This window comes from Taudactylus pleione, unplaced genomic scaffold (genome assembly GCF_031769625.1).
Source record: "Taudactylus pleione unplaced genomic scaffold, aTauple2 ptg000077l, whole genome shotgun sequence".
NCBI lineage: Eukaryota > Metazoa > Chordata > Amphibia > Anura > Myobatrachidae > Taudactylus > Taudactylus pleione.
Genome location: NW_028284479.1, coordinates 2320873 through 2340644, shown reverse-complemented (window position 1 = coordinate 2340644; position 19772 = coordinate 2320873). Strand labels below are relative to the sequence as shown.

Here is a 19772-nt window from a genome sequence, read left to right as displayed (position 1 = left end):
GCGATGGCCTTCTCCTCCGTCCCGGCACTCCACGATGTAGCATCGATTAATCACGGCTTGTCAGAAAATCAATTAGTGTTTGATTGAAACCCGGCTTGGTATGTGTTTGGCAAGCAGTTTTTTTGGATAGCACAAAACCGAACGCAGGTGGAAATCATAGCTGCTAATGTCTGGATTACACAATCAATTAGCGTACATTTGTGGGGGTGTATTTTGGCCGCAATGTGTTGTTTTTGGACTATTGTAACAATAATGTCATCATGTTTAGGTTTGGTGCCTCATTTTGTGTTTGCAAGGTGATTTTTCCTCCTTAGTTAATGTTTTAAACGTTCCTTAACGAGCCCTTTTTTTCCAATGTGTAATTTTTTAGGTTGAACGTTGTTGGCTTGTGGGCCCGGATTAAATGTAATCCATTTTTACAATAATGTCAGAATACAAAGTCGTACATTTGTTGTAAATTTATTGGTATCCCCCAAAAAATAAATGCACATATTTAACCAAAACATTTTTGGCAGTGTTCATTCCACAATATTTATTAATTGTGCAAACAATAAATTTTTGGTAAACGGAAATGCAAAAATTAAAAACAATTCACAAGAAAGGAGAGGGAAGTTTTGGCCAGAAAGGAATATGAGGCAAGCACAGAAGGAGTGTGGGAAAAGTAGCCAATGCTGTCACCGTTTTTTCGGCCGTTTGGCTGGGGGAGGGAGGGCGCCAGACCGGGTCCGGGATGTCATCGGGCTGGCCTGTCCAGAGGCAGATGTTGTGGCCTCTGGACTAGGCACAGGGCTAGGCACATTTGGAGGATTGGCTGATGTTGTGCCAGAGGTGGAGGATCCTGATGTTCCGGCAGGAAGGGAGGTCGGCTCCACCATGTGCTGGCGAACGAGCTGCTCCAGGGCAGTGGCGATGCGGATGTTGGCCCTGGTATTTTCCGCCAGGGCCTGACCAATGGTCACGTTGGCCGCAGCATTTTGCTCCAGGGCCTCAGCCACCCGTACCAGACTGGCGTCCATCCTCTGCAGAATCTCCGTATGGAAATCAGATTTAAAATTGAGTTCTGTGAGGAGGGACACTGCCTGCGAGGGGGATTGCCCTGGACTGGCTTCTGCAGGGTCCTCAGCCGGATGTACTGGTTCATCCCCTGCAGAGCCTGCCGAAATTCTGCGGCCAAGGCTCCCCTCTGGAGCAGACTCATCCGCCTGTGTCTCTGTTGGAAAAATGAGAAAAGACTCACATTAGAATCTACATATTGGCACAATAACATTTCAGAGTTGGTGACATCACAATATTTACCTGGGACAACATGAGGAGCCGCAAAGTCTGGCATGTCCGTATCCATGTTGGACACGCCAAACACCTCCACAGCCTGCACACACCCCTGTGCCAGCTCTTCTAAATCAGTCAACTCCAATGACACAGGGGTGGGACCTCCACCTGTCCCCCTTGCATGCCTAGCCCTGTCCGCCATTTTTTGTTTCAGGCGATATTTGAAGTCTTGCCATCTGTGGGTGAAAAAGGAACCATTATTTTTTATTTGATTTTGTTTTTAGGGTGGTCAAGTGTTTACTTACCGCCGTTTGCACATCCCGGGCTAGACGGACATAATCACCCACCCTATTGACCTCAACGGCTACCTCTTCCCACATTCTCCACTTCTGGCTTGAACTCATATTCCTGTCTGCCTGTGGCAGGATGTCCACACACTTCTGAATCAAAACCTCCATCTCCTTTCTTGTGAATTGTGGCTGCCTTTTCTTTTTGGCAGCTTTGCCCGGAATACTGGGCCCAGCAGCCTCTTCCATGTCATCCTCCTCACCTATTTGTGTAAATTTGGAGAATTCTCAACTTCACAACTTGCACAATATTATGTTTCTAATTAATCATTGAGACAAAATGCATGAAATACTTACCGCCAGACTGTTGTCCATTGTTTTCCTGGTCTGTAGCCATGTCTGAGCTTCAAACAAGAAATACACCAGAATTTTGTTTTTGTCTCGTGACGTATTTATACATGCGTCCTTATTTTGCGTCCGCATCATTGATTGTGCGTTCCTATGATCCCTCCTTAATTTGTGCGGGAAACAAAACACTATTTATGGCTTGGGGCGTCTCGATTTGAGGTGGCGTTTTTTGAATGTTGGAGGCTACGTTGGTTGGAGTTGATTGTTGGCTGGTGTAGGAGTTTGCGTTTTTGGAAGTAGTTTTTTTGGATATATTCTTTTTTTGATTTCCGTTCGTTTGTTTTCGTTTTGTAATTCTTTGGTCGTTTCCAGTTTTGGTAAGTTTGGGGAAGTCTAACTTTGGGGCAATTTGTCTCTCATTCTGGTTAAGAATTTTCTAATATTTTTTTCCCGTCATTTCATCTCTCTTAGGTTTTATTTTGGCTCTGCCCCAAAGACCTTTTGATCCGGATTCTTATATATTATCTCTTGGTAAGTTCATTTGTTAAACTGTTTTGGAAATGTTCTTGTTTGTCTTTACGCAACTTTGGTTGGCCTTACACATGTAACCTTTGTTTTTCAAAATCCGAAATCTGTTTTTTTTTCTTTTTTAGTTACGCTGCGTTTTTGTAACTTGTATTTGCGAACTAATTAGCGCATTTTTACTACTTACTATTGTGACTTGTATTTGCGAACTAATTAGCGCATTTTTACTACTTACTATTGTGACTTGTATTTGCGAACTAATTAGCGCTTTGTGAAATGCTTATTCATCCCTTAAAAATGTTTGTGTTTTCTCGGTAGCATTTGTTGCTTACATTTGGCCTCAATTTGACGTAGTGTGCGCAACGTCGTTTTGCTCTTTGCCCAAATGTGTGTGTGTCCCCTTTTATGTTTTGTCTTGCTTAAATTTTTGAAACAGAAATGGCCAGCATAAAATGATGTATATTTATGTTGTGATTATTTCCAGTTTCAACATATGACAATACCCCGGCATGTAAGCATCAATGGATGGTATCTTCAAGCTAAGTAAAAATTTTAATTTTTGGGGGGGTAAAAAGCCTGCCATTCAAATCTTGCCATTTCAGGTTGATATGGGTCGGATTGTTCTGGCCCTGCTCCCGGAAGCCGACCAACCTCAATCTCGTCCCAGGCGCAGGCATCGTAGGCATACAAGGCCCCACATATTTCGAACACGTGTCACCCTTTTTGGAATGCCCGATGATGAGGTTTTAAGATGCTACCGTCTTCCTCCAAAAATCATCATAGACACTCTCTCATTAATAGAGAGTGATCTTGAGCGGCAAATTGATAATCCTACAGCAATACCACCACTTACGCAATTTATGGCGGTGTTACATTTCTGTGCCTCAGGATCGTTCCAAACAACGGTGGGAATAGTGGCGGGCATATCACAATCCTCATTTTCCCGGATCCTGAGGGCAGTGATGGAGGCACTTTTCAAGCACCTCCATCATTTTATTCAAATGCCTTTGGATATGGGTGCCCTTAGTGTGGCCAAGGCCAATTTTTACCAAATAGCTGGCTTCCCACACATCATAGGGGTTGAAGGTGGTACTCACATACCACTTCAGCCTCCAGCACGGCTGGAGGCAATATTTAGAAACCGGAAACACTATCACTCCCTCAATGTAATGGTGGTATGTGATGCCTCCCTCCAGATCCTGTCCCTGAATGCAAAATTACCAGGAAGTGCACATGACTCCTTCGTCATCCGGCAATCAGGGATATGGCACAAATTAACCAACCTACAAGCTGGTGATGCGTGGCTTCTGGGTAAGTGGAGACCTTTAGTACATAACAATGTTAAGCTTCATACAGAGTGAGCCTGATGTTGACTATTCTTTTTCACAGGAGACAGTGGCTACCCTTGCACGCCCTGGCTGCTCACTCCTTATTTGGCTCCCACACCAGGGCCACAAAGTGAGTATAATTCCGCACTTACAACCACCAGGCAAGTGGTCGAGCGCTGTATCGGCCTTTTAAAAGGCCGATTCAGATGCCTCCACCGCTCTGGTGGCGAGCTCATTTATTTGCCGGATATGGTTTCGAAAATTGTGGTCCTGTGTGGGATATTTCACAACATCGCCATAAGGAGTGGTGTCCCAATGCAGCCAGAGGATGCCTTACCTGAGGATGGCCCCCCCGAGGTTGGTCGGAGGTCAGTATGTGGGGGGGCAATACGCGATGATGTGGTGGCCAGATTTTTTAGGTAATTATTGACAAAACAACAGTGTTTATACCTAATGTGGTCGGGTTTGTTTGAGAACATCTAATTATTTATTTTCTCCATCTTCTGTTTTTTCACATAATCTTTGGCACTCCAACGATGACTACTTCCTGCTACCCTTAAAAAACCTGTATGTGGACATTTTGGGGATATATTCTGGAACCCATATTGCAACGCCATATTTGTGGAATCATGTTGGCATGGTCCTTCGTCAACCAGTTCTTGATTTGTTGTTTTTTTAATTGGTTTTGTTGGTATGTGTTGTATTTGTGATTATCACTGTGTGTTTTGTTTGTGAGTGACCACTTTGATTTTTCAGTTATGTTGTGAATAAATGTTTTGAGAGTGAAATGTTGTACCTTTTTTGGAACGTTACAAGCAAGTGTAACCAGGTTCACACACGTTACATTTGACTAAGGGGTAATCCAGTACTGACGCCAGTTGAGCTAAAATTTAATATGTTTTCAGGGTCCAAACCAACACCCAAAGGAAGCCTGTACAATCATTTGGCTTCATAAGATTGGCCTAAGCAGCTTGCACCCCAACTAGGAACCTGTAAAATGTAGTAATATCTAATTGTGACTACACCAAAAAAGGGAAATGAAATTGTTACTGTTAGGTGTTTCTTGTGGCTGTTTTACATAAAAATACAACACACAATCTTAGTGTCAAAAAATGGAAATCCTTGCAGGAACAGTCTACTTATGTCAGGGTAAACAATCTGTGATTTTGAAAAAACGAATGAGCCAGAACGTTACTTCGAAAATAACACTTTATTTTTAAAATGCGCCCCAAAAAAAACAACTAATCCCTAAGGAGGACAGACATATGGTCAAGGACCACCAGCACACCGATTATATTGTGGCGCATCCGGGTCACACAGGCGGATAATTCTGCCCGACGCCTCTGTTCCTCTGTGGGTGAGAAAAGTGTGGGGATTAATACAACAATACCGAAACCACATTAAAAAACAAGCAAAAACCAAAAAAAACAAAACATAATTACACCATTAAAACACATCAAACTAAAATGGTGTAGGCCAAAAATACAAGGCCAATGTACAAATTCCGACAGGTGTGATATGTGTATGTTGAAATCAGCAGTAACAGGTAAAGGCAATCTCCAAAATCCCCAAAAGTGTAGCCAAAAAACCCCAAAAAAGGAACCACACATGATTACATACAAACAGTTTGTGTCAATAAAAAAACGCAAAGAAAAACATACCGGAAGATACAACGCCAGCTCCGGAAGGCCCTCCATCGTCCTCCTCGGAGGTGCCTCCATTCCCCAAAGATCGGGGCGGGGTAATGACCGACTCCGGGGAGGGGGTAATTCTAAGAGGGGTGGTTGGAGGAGAGGGGGAATTGGGACGGAGGGGAAGGAGGCCCGAAATTTCAGCCTGAGGGTCTTGGAAGGCTGGGGAGGAGTGGGGAATAGGGGAATTACTGGTAGTGGAGTGTTGGCTGGGGGTTGGGGAGAGTGGCCGTGAGCGCCGACTGGCCGGACGATGACGGCGTAGTCTTCGCTGGGCCCCTAAAAGATGTGAAACAAATTGCGGTTAGTTTCAACACAAATCCGCAAAAAAAAACATTTTCGAATCCCCCCCCCCCAAAAAAAAACAAACCATGCAGATGCAATGAATAAATATGAAATACAGGGAAAACATGGCCATGCAGATATGAGTGCAATGAATAAATATGAAATACAGGGAAAACATGGCCATGCAGTTAGGGCCACAAAGACAAACATGAAAACCACAATCCATAAAACTTACTTTCGGCGATCTGCATGCGAAAGTATGCCAGCAAGCGGGGCGTCCGCCGTTGCAGGTCCGACCACCTGCGCTCCAGCTGCCCGATCTGGCGGCGTGAGCCGAAGGAGCGCAGGCGGGCCCGTACCTCCGCATATGCGGAACGCTTTTCGCGGTTGGTGATGGGTGGAGGCTGGCTGGTGATCCGCCTATCCATGACCTCCGTTAGCACCAGCAGCTCGCGCCTGGTGAATGCGGAGGCTCTCATAATGGCAATGGTGTTTTTATTAAAAATCATTTTTAATAAAGTGCCCCAAAATTATTTGATTGGCTAATGTATTTGGGTAATTAACAGGACCAATTCTATTGGCTAGTGTATGAGTCATGTGTTCGACAGGGCCAGAAATCTCGAGACTTATGATAGGCTTGATGCAGTGACATGCGTAAGCAAATTTAAATAAAGAAATGAACTCCGGGAAATATGCGGGTAGAAAAACAAATAGAACAATTATTTAATTGAGGCTAACATGTATTTTGACAATTAAAAGCGAATGTTTAAGCCGTACGTATTCTGCGGGTAAACACAAACATGAATAAAGTTTATTGCATTGTGTTAAAAAAAAAAAAAAAAACAATTTAGCGAATTGATATATTGATTGGCATGATACGATTGAGGGAGGTAGGCAGAATAAACGAGCAGTTAATCGAAATCTGACAGTCCAACTTCCGGGTAGTACTAGTGCGTGCGTTCCCTTCAAGCCACTTCGGGGATGTACGCTCGCTATTTGGCACGCTCGTTAGTTAGAGGAGGGGTCGCTTGAGTTTGGGGAGGATGTTTGTCTGCGTGCGAAAATACGAGCGAGTGCTTGAATTTAAATATTTTTTTACGTAAGCCGAACGTACGAACGGTCACTTGCGTCCGGGTCTGAATGAGGGCCTTAGGTACCTCAATCATCCTGGTTAGAAGTATCCGTTACAGCTATTTTAAGATAGATGTTATTTATTTACAAATGCGTTTTTTATTCATTTATTACTTGTATAGAAAATGTCTTATATTTCCATAGTACCCGTAAGTGCTGCCTCTTCTTTTTGTCTTTTCTAGTACCATTTTTTGGTAAAATGTACAGAAGTTTAGAATTATTCTGCACTTAGCATCTGATTTTACATGTTATTAATATGGTTTTGTTTTAATAAAATACTCTAGTGTCTATAAAGTTAACATTATACTTTTGTATAAATTAAGTATCAGGGCCATTCATTATAAAGATATGCAGGATATATCATGGATATTGCCTGCTTACCTTTCAGTCCTGATCTAGCCAGATGTTCCATAAACTAGTATGGGGACCTAAATTCATCAAGCTCTGAAAATACAATTTCTTCAGCAGGAGTTTGTTTCCGCACCAGTTGCGAAGGAGGATCCTTTCGTCGGTAGTCACACATGTGTGTACCCAAGTTCACACATGCTCCCTAGCACTGCCAAGTCAGACTCGACAGTGCTAAGTTTCACTGCTACAGTACTAAAGTAGCAGTTAAAGGACTCGCAGGGACAGCCATCTCCGCACCGGATAATTAAAATGAATAGGGCCCTGTATCCTTTATTGAATTAAGATCTGTTTCACTGTTGCGGTGTCTGTTTTATAGGATTTTTGAGTCTTTACTTACAATAGAAACAAGCGCAGCCCTCTCCCCTGGCAACGTCCTTTTTTTATTAGCAGACTATTGCCCATTTACATTATCCTCGGTGGCTCCTGTGACCCGTGGAGCCAAACACTGCCATCAGCTGGCCTCTTCTCCCAGTACTGGAGTTGTCGCGTCAATCTTGACAAGCTAAATAAGATGCCAATGCCCAACTCTACTTAGCAAATGACACTTCCGCCCGCTATTGAAGGGGAGAGATAGGGCAGGATCCGAATGGCCACAGTGCATAGCAGCTAGATACAATTGGCTGCACTGTGTCTCAGCCAGATAGTCATTGGTTGCATTTCCGCCGGGACCCCATCATTTTGTGAAAGTGGGTCCGCCCCTGTAATGTTAGGGGCAAAAGACAAGTTATAGCATGTAAGTGCAATCACTGGATAAGAGATGGTTGGATAGTAAATCTGTTGAGAGGACATCACCATCCAGATATGGACAAAACACTACATAGCAGTCTCTGTGCCATCAGAAACAGTAGCAGGTTGAGCAAAGAGATCATGTTCACTAGTGCCAATTGTAGATCACATATCCTTGCAAATGGGACGGTCTTAACTACTTCATTATTCATTATTGTATTATACATATAGTAATCCTTTAAAAAGGAAAATTATTGTTGCTTTGGCAAACAAGGAGTTAAGGATTAAAGATAACCCCTCCTCTACTTATAAACCAGAACTTTTGTAAGGTCAAAGACCTTTGTTTTTAAAGCTGCAGATCTGGGACTGGGGAAAAAAAAAAAAAGACAATGTTACAGTTTCTTTGAAAAGGTTTCACGAGTACATGTAAGCTAAACACAATAAAGAAGGCTGTGTTCCCTTCCAAATTAACATGGCAGGCTGTGTACTTTTGGCTAAAAACATCTTTAACTACCTCTATCTTGTAATCAGTAATGACATTTTACTCTCCCTTTATAACGAAAATACAAATATATCAAGTTAAATGTTTAAGTGTAGGGAAATTTGCTATGATGTGACCATCAGGGCTCAGTCTTCCTATTTTGCACTGAAGAGAAATAATGGAGGTGCGAGTCTTAAACCATTGGTCACAGGAATACAGCAGCACAGGGACAGGAACAAGCACAATCGAATAGTAATTGTGCTTATTATTTCAATTAGCTCTTTTAAGAGCCATGTCATGTACTTACAAGTATACCACAAGAATAAGCAATTACATGCTACTACCGTTGTTTATTTATTACACGTCTAAAAGGAGGCCATACGCTGTACAATTATTGGCCCGATCAGTCAATTATCAGCTGATAAGAAACCTTCCAGTACAGGGCCAGTGCTAGGTTCCCAGGCGCCCTAGGCAAAGCTTCAGTCTAACGCCTCTGTTTACCCCAGTGCATGCACTGTAGTCACGCACCACTTACTGTTTTATGTTGGCAGAGGGGAGTATTTCCCACACACCTCTTCAAGCACCAATTGTTACCGTTTGGGGGTGCAGACCAGAATTGCATAGATCATGCAATTCCGATAGGCATTCTCGACTGGGGGTGGCTTTACTTACATATCCATGTCTGGAGCTAAAATTTATGAAGAGCCTAATGTGTGTGGCCCCGGGAAGAAATCTTGTTAAATACCCTCCCCATTTAAAACTATGGGGATGAATGCTGAGTGAGCAGGCAGATGGAAAACAGGAGATATCTTCAAAAGTTGCAAAATGTTTTGGTATATCCTGTAGCCCACCAAAGAGGGGTTGCAAGATCCCTCTTTAGCAGGGCAGCCCCATAGCAGGTCGGGACGGCTGCTGCGGGAGCCAGCGGAGACATATCTCCTGCTGTCCTCTTTGAAACAGCTGAGGGACAAATAATTCTACTCCTAAATATTGCAGAAAGTGCAGTCTCTGCATATTTTAAGAGCAGAATCGATTAATAAATACCTCTATAGTGAGAACATATTAGATCTGGACACCATTGTTAGAACTAAAAAAAAATACATACACCTATACAAGCAACAGGAGGGTGTCACTTTAGACACATAAAAGATGTTCAAAAACTAGCTTGACGAAAGAAAACTAAAAGGTTCTCTGGTCATATAAAAAAAAAAAAAGTTTGAACTCTTTAAGTTCAACTTTTCAGAGTGAAATTTTCATCCTCATGTTGCTTGTACCATTGCTTATCTTATATATAAAAATATATTTTTTTATTGTTCTAGGAACAGAAGTGAGGTGCACAACTGTAAAGTGTATAAGAACTTTAAGCAGACAGTTACGTACATTCAAAGTTTAAAACATACAGCATGGGACAAGTCGGGTGCAGTCACTGATCTCCAAGCACCTGTTAGTGCTGCTCCCCACTGATCTCCGGCAGGACTGCTCTCTGGTAACAGTGTTCTGTAGTCCCTGCCGGTTAACTAAACACAGAGCGTAACAGATTGCTTTTATACACTTTATAATTGTGTGCCCCTTTTCTGTTCCCAGAAGTATAAAATACCAGTCTGGGTGAAGCCATTAAGGGAAGCAGCAATTTTAAAGAGTGGAAGTCAGATTGTATTGGACTGCAAATCTGAGATAATGCACAAATAAATTTATATACAGTCAGGTCCATAAATATTGGGACATTGACAGAATATTCATATTTTGTCCTCTATTCACCACCACAATGTTTTTGAAATGAAACAAACAAGATGTGCTTTAACTGCAGACTTTCAGATTTAATTTGAGGGTAATTACATCCAAATCAGGTGAACGTTGTAGGAATTACAACGGTTTCTATATGTGCCTCCCACTTTTTAAGGGGCCAAAAGTAATGGGACAAACTAAACAATCCTAAATCTAACTTTCACTTTTTAATACTTTGTTGCAAATCCTTTGCAGGCAATTACAGCCTGAAGTCTGGAACGCATAGACATCACCAGACGCTGGGTTTCATCCCTGGTGATGCTCTGCCAGGCCTCTACTGCAAATGTCTTCAGTTCCTGCTTGTTCTTGGGGCATTTTCCCTTCAGTTTTGTCTTCGTCAAGTGAAATGCATGCTCAATCGGATTCAGGTCAGGGGATTGACTTGGCCATTGCATAACATTTCACTTTTTAGCCTTAAAAAAAAAACTCTTTGGTTGCTTTTGCAGTATGCTTCGGGTCATTGTCCATCTGCACTGTGAAGCGCTGTCCAATGAGTTCTGAAGCATTTGACTGAATATGAGCATATAATATTGCCCGAAACACTTCAGAATTAATTCTGCTGCTTTTGCCAGCAGTCACATCATCAATAAATACAAGGGAACCAGTTCCATTGGCAACCATACATGCCCACGCCATGACACTACCACCACCATGCTTCACTGATGAGGTGGTATGTTTTGGATCATGAGCAGTTCCTTTCCTTCTCCATACTCTTCTCTTCCCATCACTCTGGTACAAGTTGATCTTTGTCTCATCTGTCCATAGGATGTTGTTCCAGAACTGTAATGGCTTTTTTAGATGTTGTTTGGCAAACTCTAATCTGGTCTTCCTGTTTTTGTGGCTTACCAATGGTTTACATCTTGTGGTGAACCCTCTATATTCACTCTTGTGAAGTCTTCTCTTCATTGTTGACTTTGACACATATACATCTACCTCCTGGAGAGTGTTCTTGATTTGGCCAACTGTTGTGAAGGGGTTTTTCTTCACCAGGGAAATAATTATTTTGTTATCCACCACAGTTGTTTTCCGTGGTCTTCCGGGTCTTTCGGTGTTGCTGAGCTCTCCGATGCATTCTTTCTTTTGAAGAATGTTCCAAACAGTTGATTTGATCACACCTAATGTTTTTGCTATCTCTCTGATGGGTTTGTTTTGATTTTTCAGCCTAATAATGGCTTGCTTCACTGATAGTGACAGCTCTTTGGATCTCATATTGAGAGTCGACAGCAACTGATTCCAAATGCAAATGTCACACCTAGAATCAACTCCAGACCTTTTCCCTGCTTAAATTTATAGTGTAATAATGTTGGAATAGCCCACACCTGTCCATGAAATAGCTTTTGAGTTGATAGTCCCATTACTTTTGGCCCCTTAAAAAGTGGGAGGCACATATAGAAACCGTTGTAATTCCTACACCGTTCACCCGATTTGGATGTAATTACCCTCAAATTAAATCTGAAAGTCTGCAGTTAAAGCACATCTTGTTTGTTTCATTTCAAAGCCATTGTGGTGGTGAATAGAGGCCAAAATATGAAAATTCTGTCAATGTCCCAATATTTATGGACCTGACTATCTATGTATGTATGTATGTATGTATGCATGTACATACATACACATAGTACATCGATGGCGACTGCCGCCCCTGCATGTACAGTCGATATTCCTCTCGGCACGGGCAGGTAATTGAGGAAGGCATATGATAGAGATATTACATATCTATTATATACACACATACTAAATATACACACACACGCACACACATATGTACTGTATATACATGTACTGTGTATATCAATGACATGCAGTTAGGTAAATGACTGGGGAGTTACTAGCTAGTATCAGAGCCAGATTTACAGATACATATATGAACCTGAGGGTTCATGTGGGCATTATACAAAGGAGCAGCAGTATATTGCGCTGGAAATTTGGTGTGTTTTGATCAGGGATGTGCGGAAAAAGTAGACAGGGGAGGCAGTGCCTCACCTGCCATATAGTTTTTACTCCAGAGTTTTGACTATAAAAATGATTAGAATACAAACATAATTATTGTATTTTCTTTATTTTTTTCCTGATCATTTTTATAGTCAAAACTTTGGAGTATACCCAAGTATCACAGGAAAGGCTCTGCCAACCTACCTCACCTGACCGCACATCAATGTTGTATATAAATATATATTTATATACAATCTATATAGGGAGATATTTTTTTATAATATATATATATATACATATACACATACACACACATATATACACACATACATACACACACGATTTAAAAACTTGTCAATTACTGCAAACTGATCATCAGCAGCACTGCAACAGCCAGCAAGACCTGTTCTGTGACCCCGATGACCAGATCACCGGTTGACCCAGACTAACAACACACCTCAGTGGGACAAGCTCTGGTTGAGCAGCCCTCACAGAGCCCACCAATAATGTGTGTCCGGACTGCCCCTTTCTCTGGGCACGGACTTGGAGATAGTGTGGCACTTATGTGACGTGACGTCGCCTGTGTATGAGGCGCAGAGAGGGCTAGTGAGTCCATTCTCTGTGCCGCAATGTGTTTAATTGAACTGATTCCGGGCAGGAAGGGAGGGGTGAGCTGGCACTGTTCCAGTAGGCCCGACCGATGCAATAATTTGTGTTCGGATCTGACAGTGGATACACTCACCACCAGACAGACCAATTATCTGACAGTGTATGGCAATGTCAGATAATTGGTCTGTCTGTGTGATGAGGATTTTGATCTCACAGTGTATAAGGTAGAATGCTTGCAGCTCTTCGAACTATAGATGTTCAAATTTGTTTCAAAGTGGTTCCTTAAACCAGTTTATTGGATTTGAGCTAGAATTTTCCGGTCATTTTTCTAACTTTAAACAGCTGGGGGGCAGCTTAACGCCCACCCCTATATTAGAGTAAAAAATTTAAACAGGTTTGTTGATGTATACCATACATGGCTACATTGAGCAGTATTTTTAATGGTCTTCTAATGTCAAGAACAGTAATGTTCATTGCTCGAATAAAAAATAAAAAAAAATGTTAAAAAAAAAAAAAAAACACGAGTACAGAAAAAGTTAAAAAGTACTATAAAATGTTACCATGTGAACAGGTAATCTTTATGGTTTCCTTTTAGGTCTTTTGTTTTAACTGCAATAATGAAAAAAAAAAAAAAAGATGGCCCATAAATTACAATCATACTGCAAACAATTTTATTTCCCCAAATCAGCTAAATTGAACTGAATTTTTAAGTGGTTAGAATGATCGTCTCTACCCTTAAACTATGCAAACAGTATCCATTATCGGTCCACAAGGGTCAGCCTTGATATGTTATACTGACTATAGTGCAGCCAAAAGCCTAAGGTGCCCACACATATACCGATGTGCTCACGATACGATTTTATGGGCAATTTCCTCATGAACTTTCACGGGAGCTCCCTTGCCGTCGTGATCACGATTTTGGAGAAAAGACACCCCAATCTGTTTTACGATCTATCGGATCGTACGCATCGTGAGATTGGCCATAACAAATCGTGATACAAAAAGATGTACAGAATTGAAATGCGCAGCCCAAAAGCAGCTAGTGGAGTAGTGTCAAAAAAAAAAAAGAGGTATCCTTCACCCTCCACCAGAGAACACAAAAAACCAAAGTGACACCACTCTACCAGCGCTAATACATGTATATACTTAAAACCAATGGTAGGTAGCTCCAAAGTCCTCCAACTTTCATAAATAGTGGATGGTCAGATGACTCTTAGATCCAACATGATCCGTTGAAACAAATGGCATATGTCCCCATATAAAAAAAGAGGATGTGGCATATAGTGAAGTACAGTTAATACATAACAAACATAGGCACAATAAACAAAATAATGGTTCCTTATAAACCCGTAGAAATTACTGGCAATAGCACATAGTGACAGGCAGTAGGTTCTTTTAAAATGGAATCCCCCACCAGCCAAAATGGAAACAATTACCAGCTGGATGAAAAAAACTTGCAGCAGTCAGGTCTTTATAAACGGTGAGACTGTACTTCACTATATGCCTATAAACTCACGATTTGTACTTTTTTTACCCGATTAGTCGTCACGATTCGTCAAAATCGGGCAAATCGTGTAAAATGTCGCTATATGGGTGGGCACCTTTAAGTCTCAGCATTTTCTCTGCATTTGTGCCACTTAGGGGAACATTTATTACTACTCAGGGTTTTTCCCCCCCCATAAATAATCCATTTAGGATGGTTTTCAGCAATGCTTGCTTGCCAGGACAGTGCTTCAGAAAAAAAGCTGTCCCAGCAAGCACTTTCCCAGCGAAAGACTTCAGCTCTTAGATGTCTGCAGCTAATGGAGAGGGAGTCGACAATTACTCTCCAGCAAGATGGAGTTAACAAACCAGGCTCTGGACACTTTGGGATTTTTTTTATTTATTTGTTTTACAGTGGAACTTACAATACTACACAAGGTGGTAGCCAGGGAATACCCCAAGGTGATTAACACAGAAAGCACAAAAGCCATAGGTACAGCTGACTACCCAAAGTGTGGGCATTTGGCAGCGTGCAACAAGGCGCACTGATGCGTTTGCACGGTTTGTACAATGCATAGCGTGCAATGAGTGGTACACGTGTTGGCACTATTTGTACAGGGTGTAATAAGATACAAGTGTTGGCACTGTGGGTACAGCACGTAGCGTGCCATGAAATACATTTAGTAGTTGCAATGACCCTGGAGCTGGAGCTCAAAACCAGATAGCGAATGTATCAGTACACACATACACATATATCAAATACAAACAGATTAAACTGGCACACGTCCGGATTCCAGGACGTTCCCGGTAAATCTGGGACATATAGCATCCCTACAGAATGTACCATGTTACTTCAGTGGCTCCCACCAGATCACAGAAAAACTATTCAATTATGTATAGAAGGTGATGTTCTCTATTGGATATAGAACAATCATTTCTCATGTGTGGGTCCAGGTGAATGGGGAACTAAACACCATAATGATTAGAGCACAGGTTCTCAAACTCGATCCTCAGGACCCCAAACAGGTCATGTTTTACATGTCTGCTCACAGAATCACAAGTGAGATAATTAGCTCCACCTGTGGATCTTTTAAAATGTGTCAGTGAGTAATGAGTACACCTGTGCTCCTGCTAGGTGACCTGGAAAACGTGACCTGTGTGGGGTCCTGAAGACCGAGTTTGAGAACCACTGGATTAGAGTATAGTAATGTAGTAGTGCAAGGGATGCAGTCAATGTTCCGATCGCCAGAATCCCAAAGGTAAGTAGCGGGATTGGGGAGAGAGTTAGGCACTAGGAGGGAGGGCTAGGGTTAGGCACAGGGTGAGATATGGGGTACGTTAGGTTTAGCCACCCAAGGGGGGTTAGGATACTAACCAAACGGTCATTATTCAAACCTTGTCGGGATTCTGACTGGTCTGTTACTCTCTAGTTGTGGGGGCCCAATTCTGAGTAAGCATGTGTTGGGAAGGTAAGAGAAGTAATTTATTTATTGTTTACATCCCATAAACTAGCAGGAGCATGCTCATTGCACTCCTGAGAAACATTCTCTGATATCAAACAGGTTTCAGCAGTGTATCACCAAGAGATTAGAATCACACAGAAGACCTCAATCAGAGACAGAAACGCTACTGTGGCATTTTACTTTTTAATTTTAACATAATTGTTACTCAGAGCGAAGCCATACTTCCTATCATATTGCCGACGTATTTGCTCCCGTCACTTGCATGAGGAGTGAGCGGCACGTTTCACTACTGCATCCTACAAATTATAGGATGCAAAATTCAACATTGCTCCCATCGCATTTTGTGTGTGTCTGGGTTCTTTACCTCCACTAAAATTAAATGAATGTCTGGCATTGCTGCATTTTCAGATATACAACTATGCGGCTCAACTATCACACTTGAGGCTTACCTCAGTAAATGCCCTTCACACTTTGCTAGTAGCTCAGGCAACGCCAGGACATACACCCTTGCAGGCTCTATTGGCCAAAAAGGAAAATAGACTGGGCCCCCAGCTACTTTTACAAGCTGTTAAAATATGGGTGCTGGTTAATAAACTCCTGAGTTTCACAGATATTGACCTGAATACTCCCTTATGGAACACTATAGCATCGCCACAACTATCATTCCTTAAAGGCGGAAGCAGTAAGGGGTAGCAGAGGAATAACTGTGTTGAGACAGGTCTATGATGATACAGTTCTAAAATCATTTACCTAATTATGTAGTGAATTCAAGCTTCCCCATACACTTTTTCAGATATTTACAGCTTAGACTCGCTTTAAATGCACAATTTGCGGGTGCACCTCTGATGTTACAAGATTCTGTCCTCAAGTTGTTCCTATTGTCCCTAAACGATCGTAGAGCTCTCTCATGTCTTTACTCCTTCATTATGAATGCTCACCATTCATCTAACCTTCCAAGTCTTAAACAAAAGTGGGAGGTGAAGGTTGGCCTAATGTGTGATGAATACTGGTCTCTGGCCCTTGGTAGTCCAAGAGAAGAGCCATTAGATTCCAGCAAATTCAATTATTTATACTACACAGGACTTACCTCTTCCCTGTACGTCTCCTTCAATTTGGGGGGAGTGCTGATATTTGTCCTAAAGATGGGTGTTCCCAAGGGACCTTTTGGCATCTCCTTTGGTCCTGCCCAAAGGTGCACAGTTTCTGGAGCCAGCTAACTGAAGTGATTGCATCATTAAATATACCCCAATCTGCTTTGACTCCTGCAGTTTGTACTCTTGGTACTTTGGCAGAGAATGTTTTTGATAGAAACACTAAACAATACATTCTTAATTTACGTATCTTGGCCAAAGTATGTATAGCGAGAGTGCGGATGGCTACTACAGATCCTGAGTTTCAAACGTGGGTTGCTCTAAGTAATACCACAATATCTCATGAGCGGTATTTATATACTACTCGTAAAGCTGAATCTAAGTTTGACCAAATTTGTCAGACATGGTTACAAACTACATACGCTAAGTTGCCACCGGATCAGCATACTTTACTTAGACTCTAAATTTTAGGTTATGTTTATTGATTGGGAGTCAGACTATGTTTGGATCTTGCTCAATGTTGTTTATATATGATTATCTAATGCATATTGGGAATGGAGGTCTCTACATTATGTGCCCTAACATTTATGTGTTAAAGCTCTAGTGAAAAATATATTGTATATTCTGTACTGGATGATTTTGCTACTATTCTGTACTGAGTATATTATTCTCTTTTTTCATATACCTATATAATATGTTTATTTCTGCTGTAAATGTTTTTCTTTTTTTCTGCTATGCTCTGCAGTTTGTGAATATATTATTTATATTAGGTGTTCTATATTCGCTGGATGGATATGCCTTATGATTTTGATGTGTGATAATTATTGTTTTTTTTTTTTTTTCATTTGTTTGTTTTATTGTTATATTGTATTGTTCAACTGGAAAATATTTTAAAATAAAAAAATACTCCATTAAAAAATTAAATGAAGGTATTGTAGCAGGAGGTATGAAACAAAGAGTGAGGTGTATGCATTGCAATTCGACTAACCCGAGATGTAGATTTTTCAAAACTGCACAGTACATACATTAAGAGCTAAAGCATGTTTTGCCATTAATTTCCAATTTAGGTCTACTGCATATGAAATACGGCCAAAATCAGGCAATACCATGGCCGGAAAACATACTGTAAGGTTAAATGGCTTCAGGAAAAATAAATAAATAAAAAAGGACTGTGGTAGGGGTTTGGGGGGAGATTTATCAAAGCTTTGAAATATAAAGTACCAACCAATCAGATCTTGTCATTTTTCAAATGTAGCCTTTTAAAATGACAGTTAGAAGGTGATTGGTTGTTACTTTATCTTTCTCTACTTTATCCTCTCCAAGCTTTGATAAACCTCCACCTTAGACTGTTTGTTTCAATAGGACAGGGACTGATGTGACTGATCAGATATTCTCTGTACAGAGCTGTGTAAAATGGAGGCACTAAAATAAATAATGATGGTGCACATACCTGAAATCGACAAGAAGCAATAACTACATAGTTGTTGCCACCATAGGCAATTAATGAGCCTGAATCCCCAGAGTCAAAGGGATTAAATTCTACTACATGTACATAGTCCTCACAGTCCGCTGTGTATGTGGCATTTCGAATGGAGTCTTGTTTCATCTTTTGCTGCAATGCACTCTATTTTTGTTTTGTTTTTTTATTCCAAACTGAAAGAGAAACAAAATGTATATCAACTGCAGGCATCTTGAAAATCACAAAATTAATTGTTAAGATTTTTAGCCATGCAAATAATAAGACTTTATCAAGATCACACATACATTATATGGACTGTAAGAAATACTTATGTAACTTGGGAAGGAGGTGCATGTAAAAATGCATTATGCATTTAAAAGAAATAAAAACAAATCAGCTTTTTTTTTTTTTTTTACAATATGATTACCATTAATTGCATTGTTCCCTGTTTGGCATAAAACGACACCAGTTACCATCCTGCCAGGTCTGGTAGCAGGGTCTTCAGGTTTGCTCTCATCTTTTGGGGCAGATAGGCTCCCAAGTGCGGACACCACATCCTTTATAATGTGCCATTTTCCCAGTTCCCTGATCTGGCATCATTGCCATAGTGCTCCCCTAAGGGTAGGTCACACAGAATCTTCATCAGTGTGTAGCAATTTAAACGGCTTGCCTACATAAGCTCACCCTGAGCATTATTCATACCCCTTTTACACATAAGACTGTGGAAATACACAGCTCCGACCCAGATCTATCAACCCAGGTCTCAGCTGCAATCCCCCTTTCACACTATACCAAAAACCCAGTAAATTCCTGGGTTGAACACGTTCACACTGAACCCAGGTGAACCCCCAATGGGGACTCTGCTGCGTGTGCTCCATGTCATGTGGTCTGGCGCCTGCTGTGTGATGTGACCTGCAAGCACACCAAACAGCCAATCTAACACTTACGCAATAGGTCTGTGAATGACATCGTTCAGACATATTGTTTGAACACACTTGTTGACGCACACACGATATATTGGCCGTTTAATTGAATGGTCGACCAGTGTGTACCCAGCATTAGTACATAGACCCCTTCATCTCTCTCCAAGGCTTGATACATTTCCCCCAAAGTCCCAGTCTTATGAGAATTGTTGATGATAACATTTGCTTTGACCCTGTGGTGGTCATGTCAAATTGGAGGTGTAGCAAGATAATCAGTAAGAAAGTAACAAACACCATGTAAATGTGAGCACAGTAAAAGCTATAGGCAGGAGTCATGTATAAGAACTAGTTTCTATCCATAACGTCGCTCTATATGATCCTAGGAGAGACTATAATGCTTCACACTTCAAAGATATTGGGGAGTATGTGCTACATAATGTAAGCGTGTTACCTAATGTGCCCGAGTGTACAAGAAGTTAGAGCTCAGATCCTGTTCATGTTACAGATACAGCCGGTGTTACCGTGTCCGCACCCCTGTTACACATAGCACAT

At 41.4% G+C, this 19772-nt stretch overlaps 1 protein-coding gene across 2 annotated transcripts in view; it reads right to left on the bottom strand.

The window, feature by feature from the left end:
• Positions 1–19772, bottom strand: part of NUP37 (nucleoporin 37) — a 77722-nt gene that overhangs the window by 57501 nt on the left and 449 nt on the right. Inside the window, exons 1-2 of one of the 2 annotated variants that reach the window (XM_088467833.1) lie at positions 19672–19772; positions 18289–18491 (exon numbers count right to left, since the gene is read on the bottom strand). In XM_088467833.1, coding sequence (XP_088323959.1) covers positions 18289–18444 — 156 coding nt within the window. In that variant the 5' untranslated portion in view covers positions 18445–18491; positions 19672–19772. The remainder of the gene's footprint in view (positions 1–18288; positions 18492–19671) is intronic. The other variant, XM_088467832.1, reaches the window with a different exon arrangement.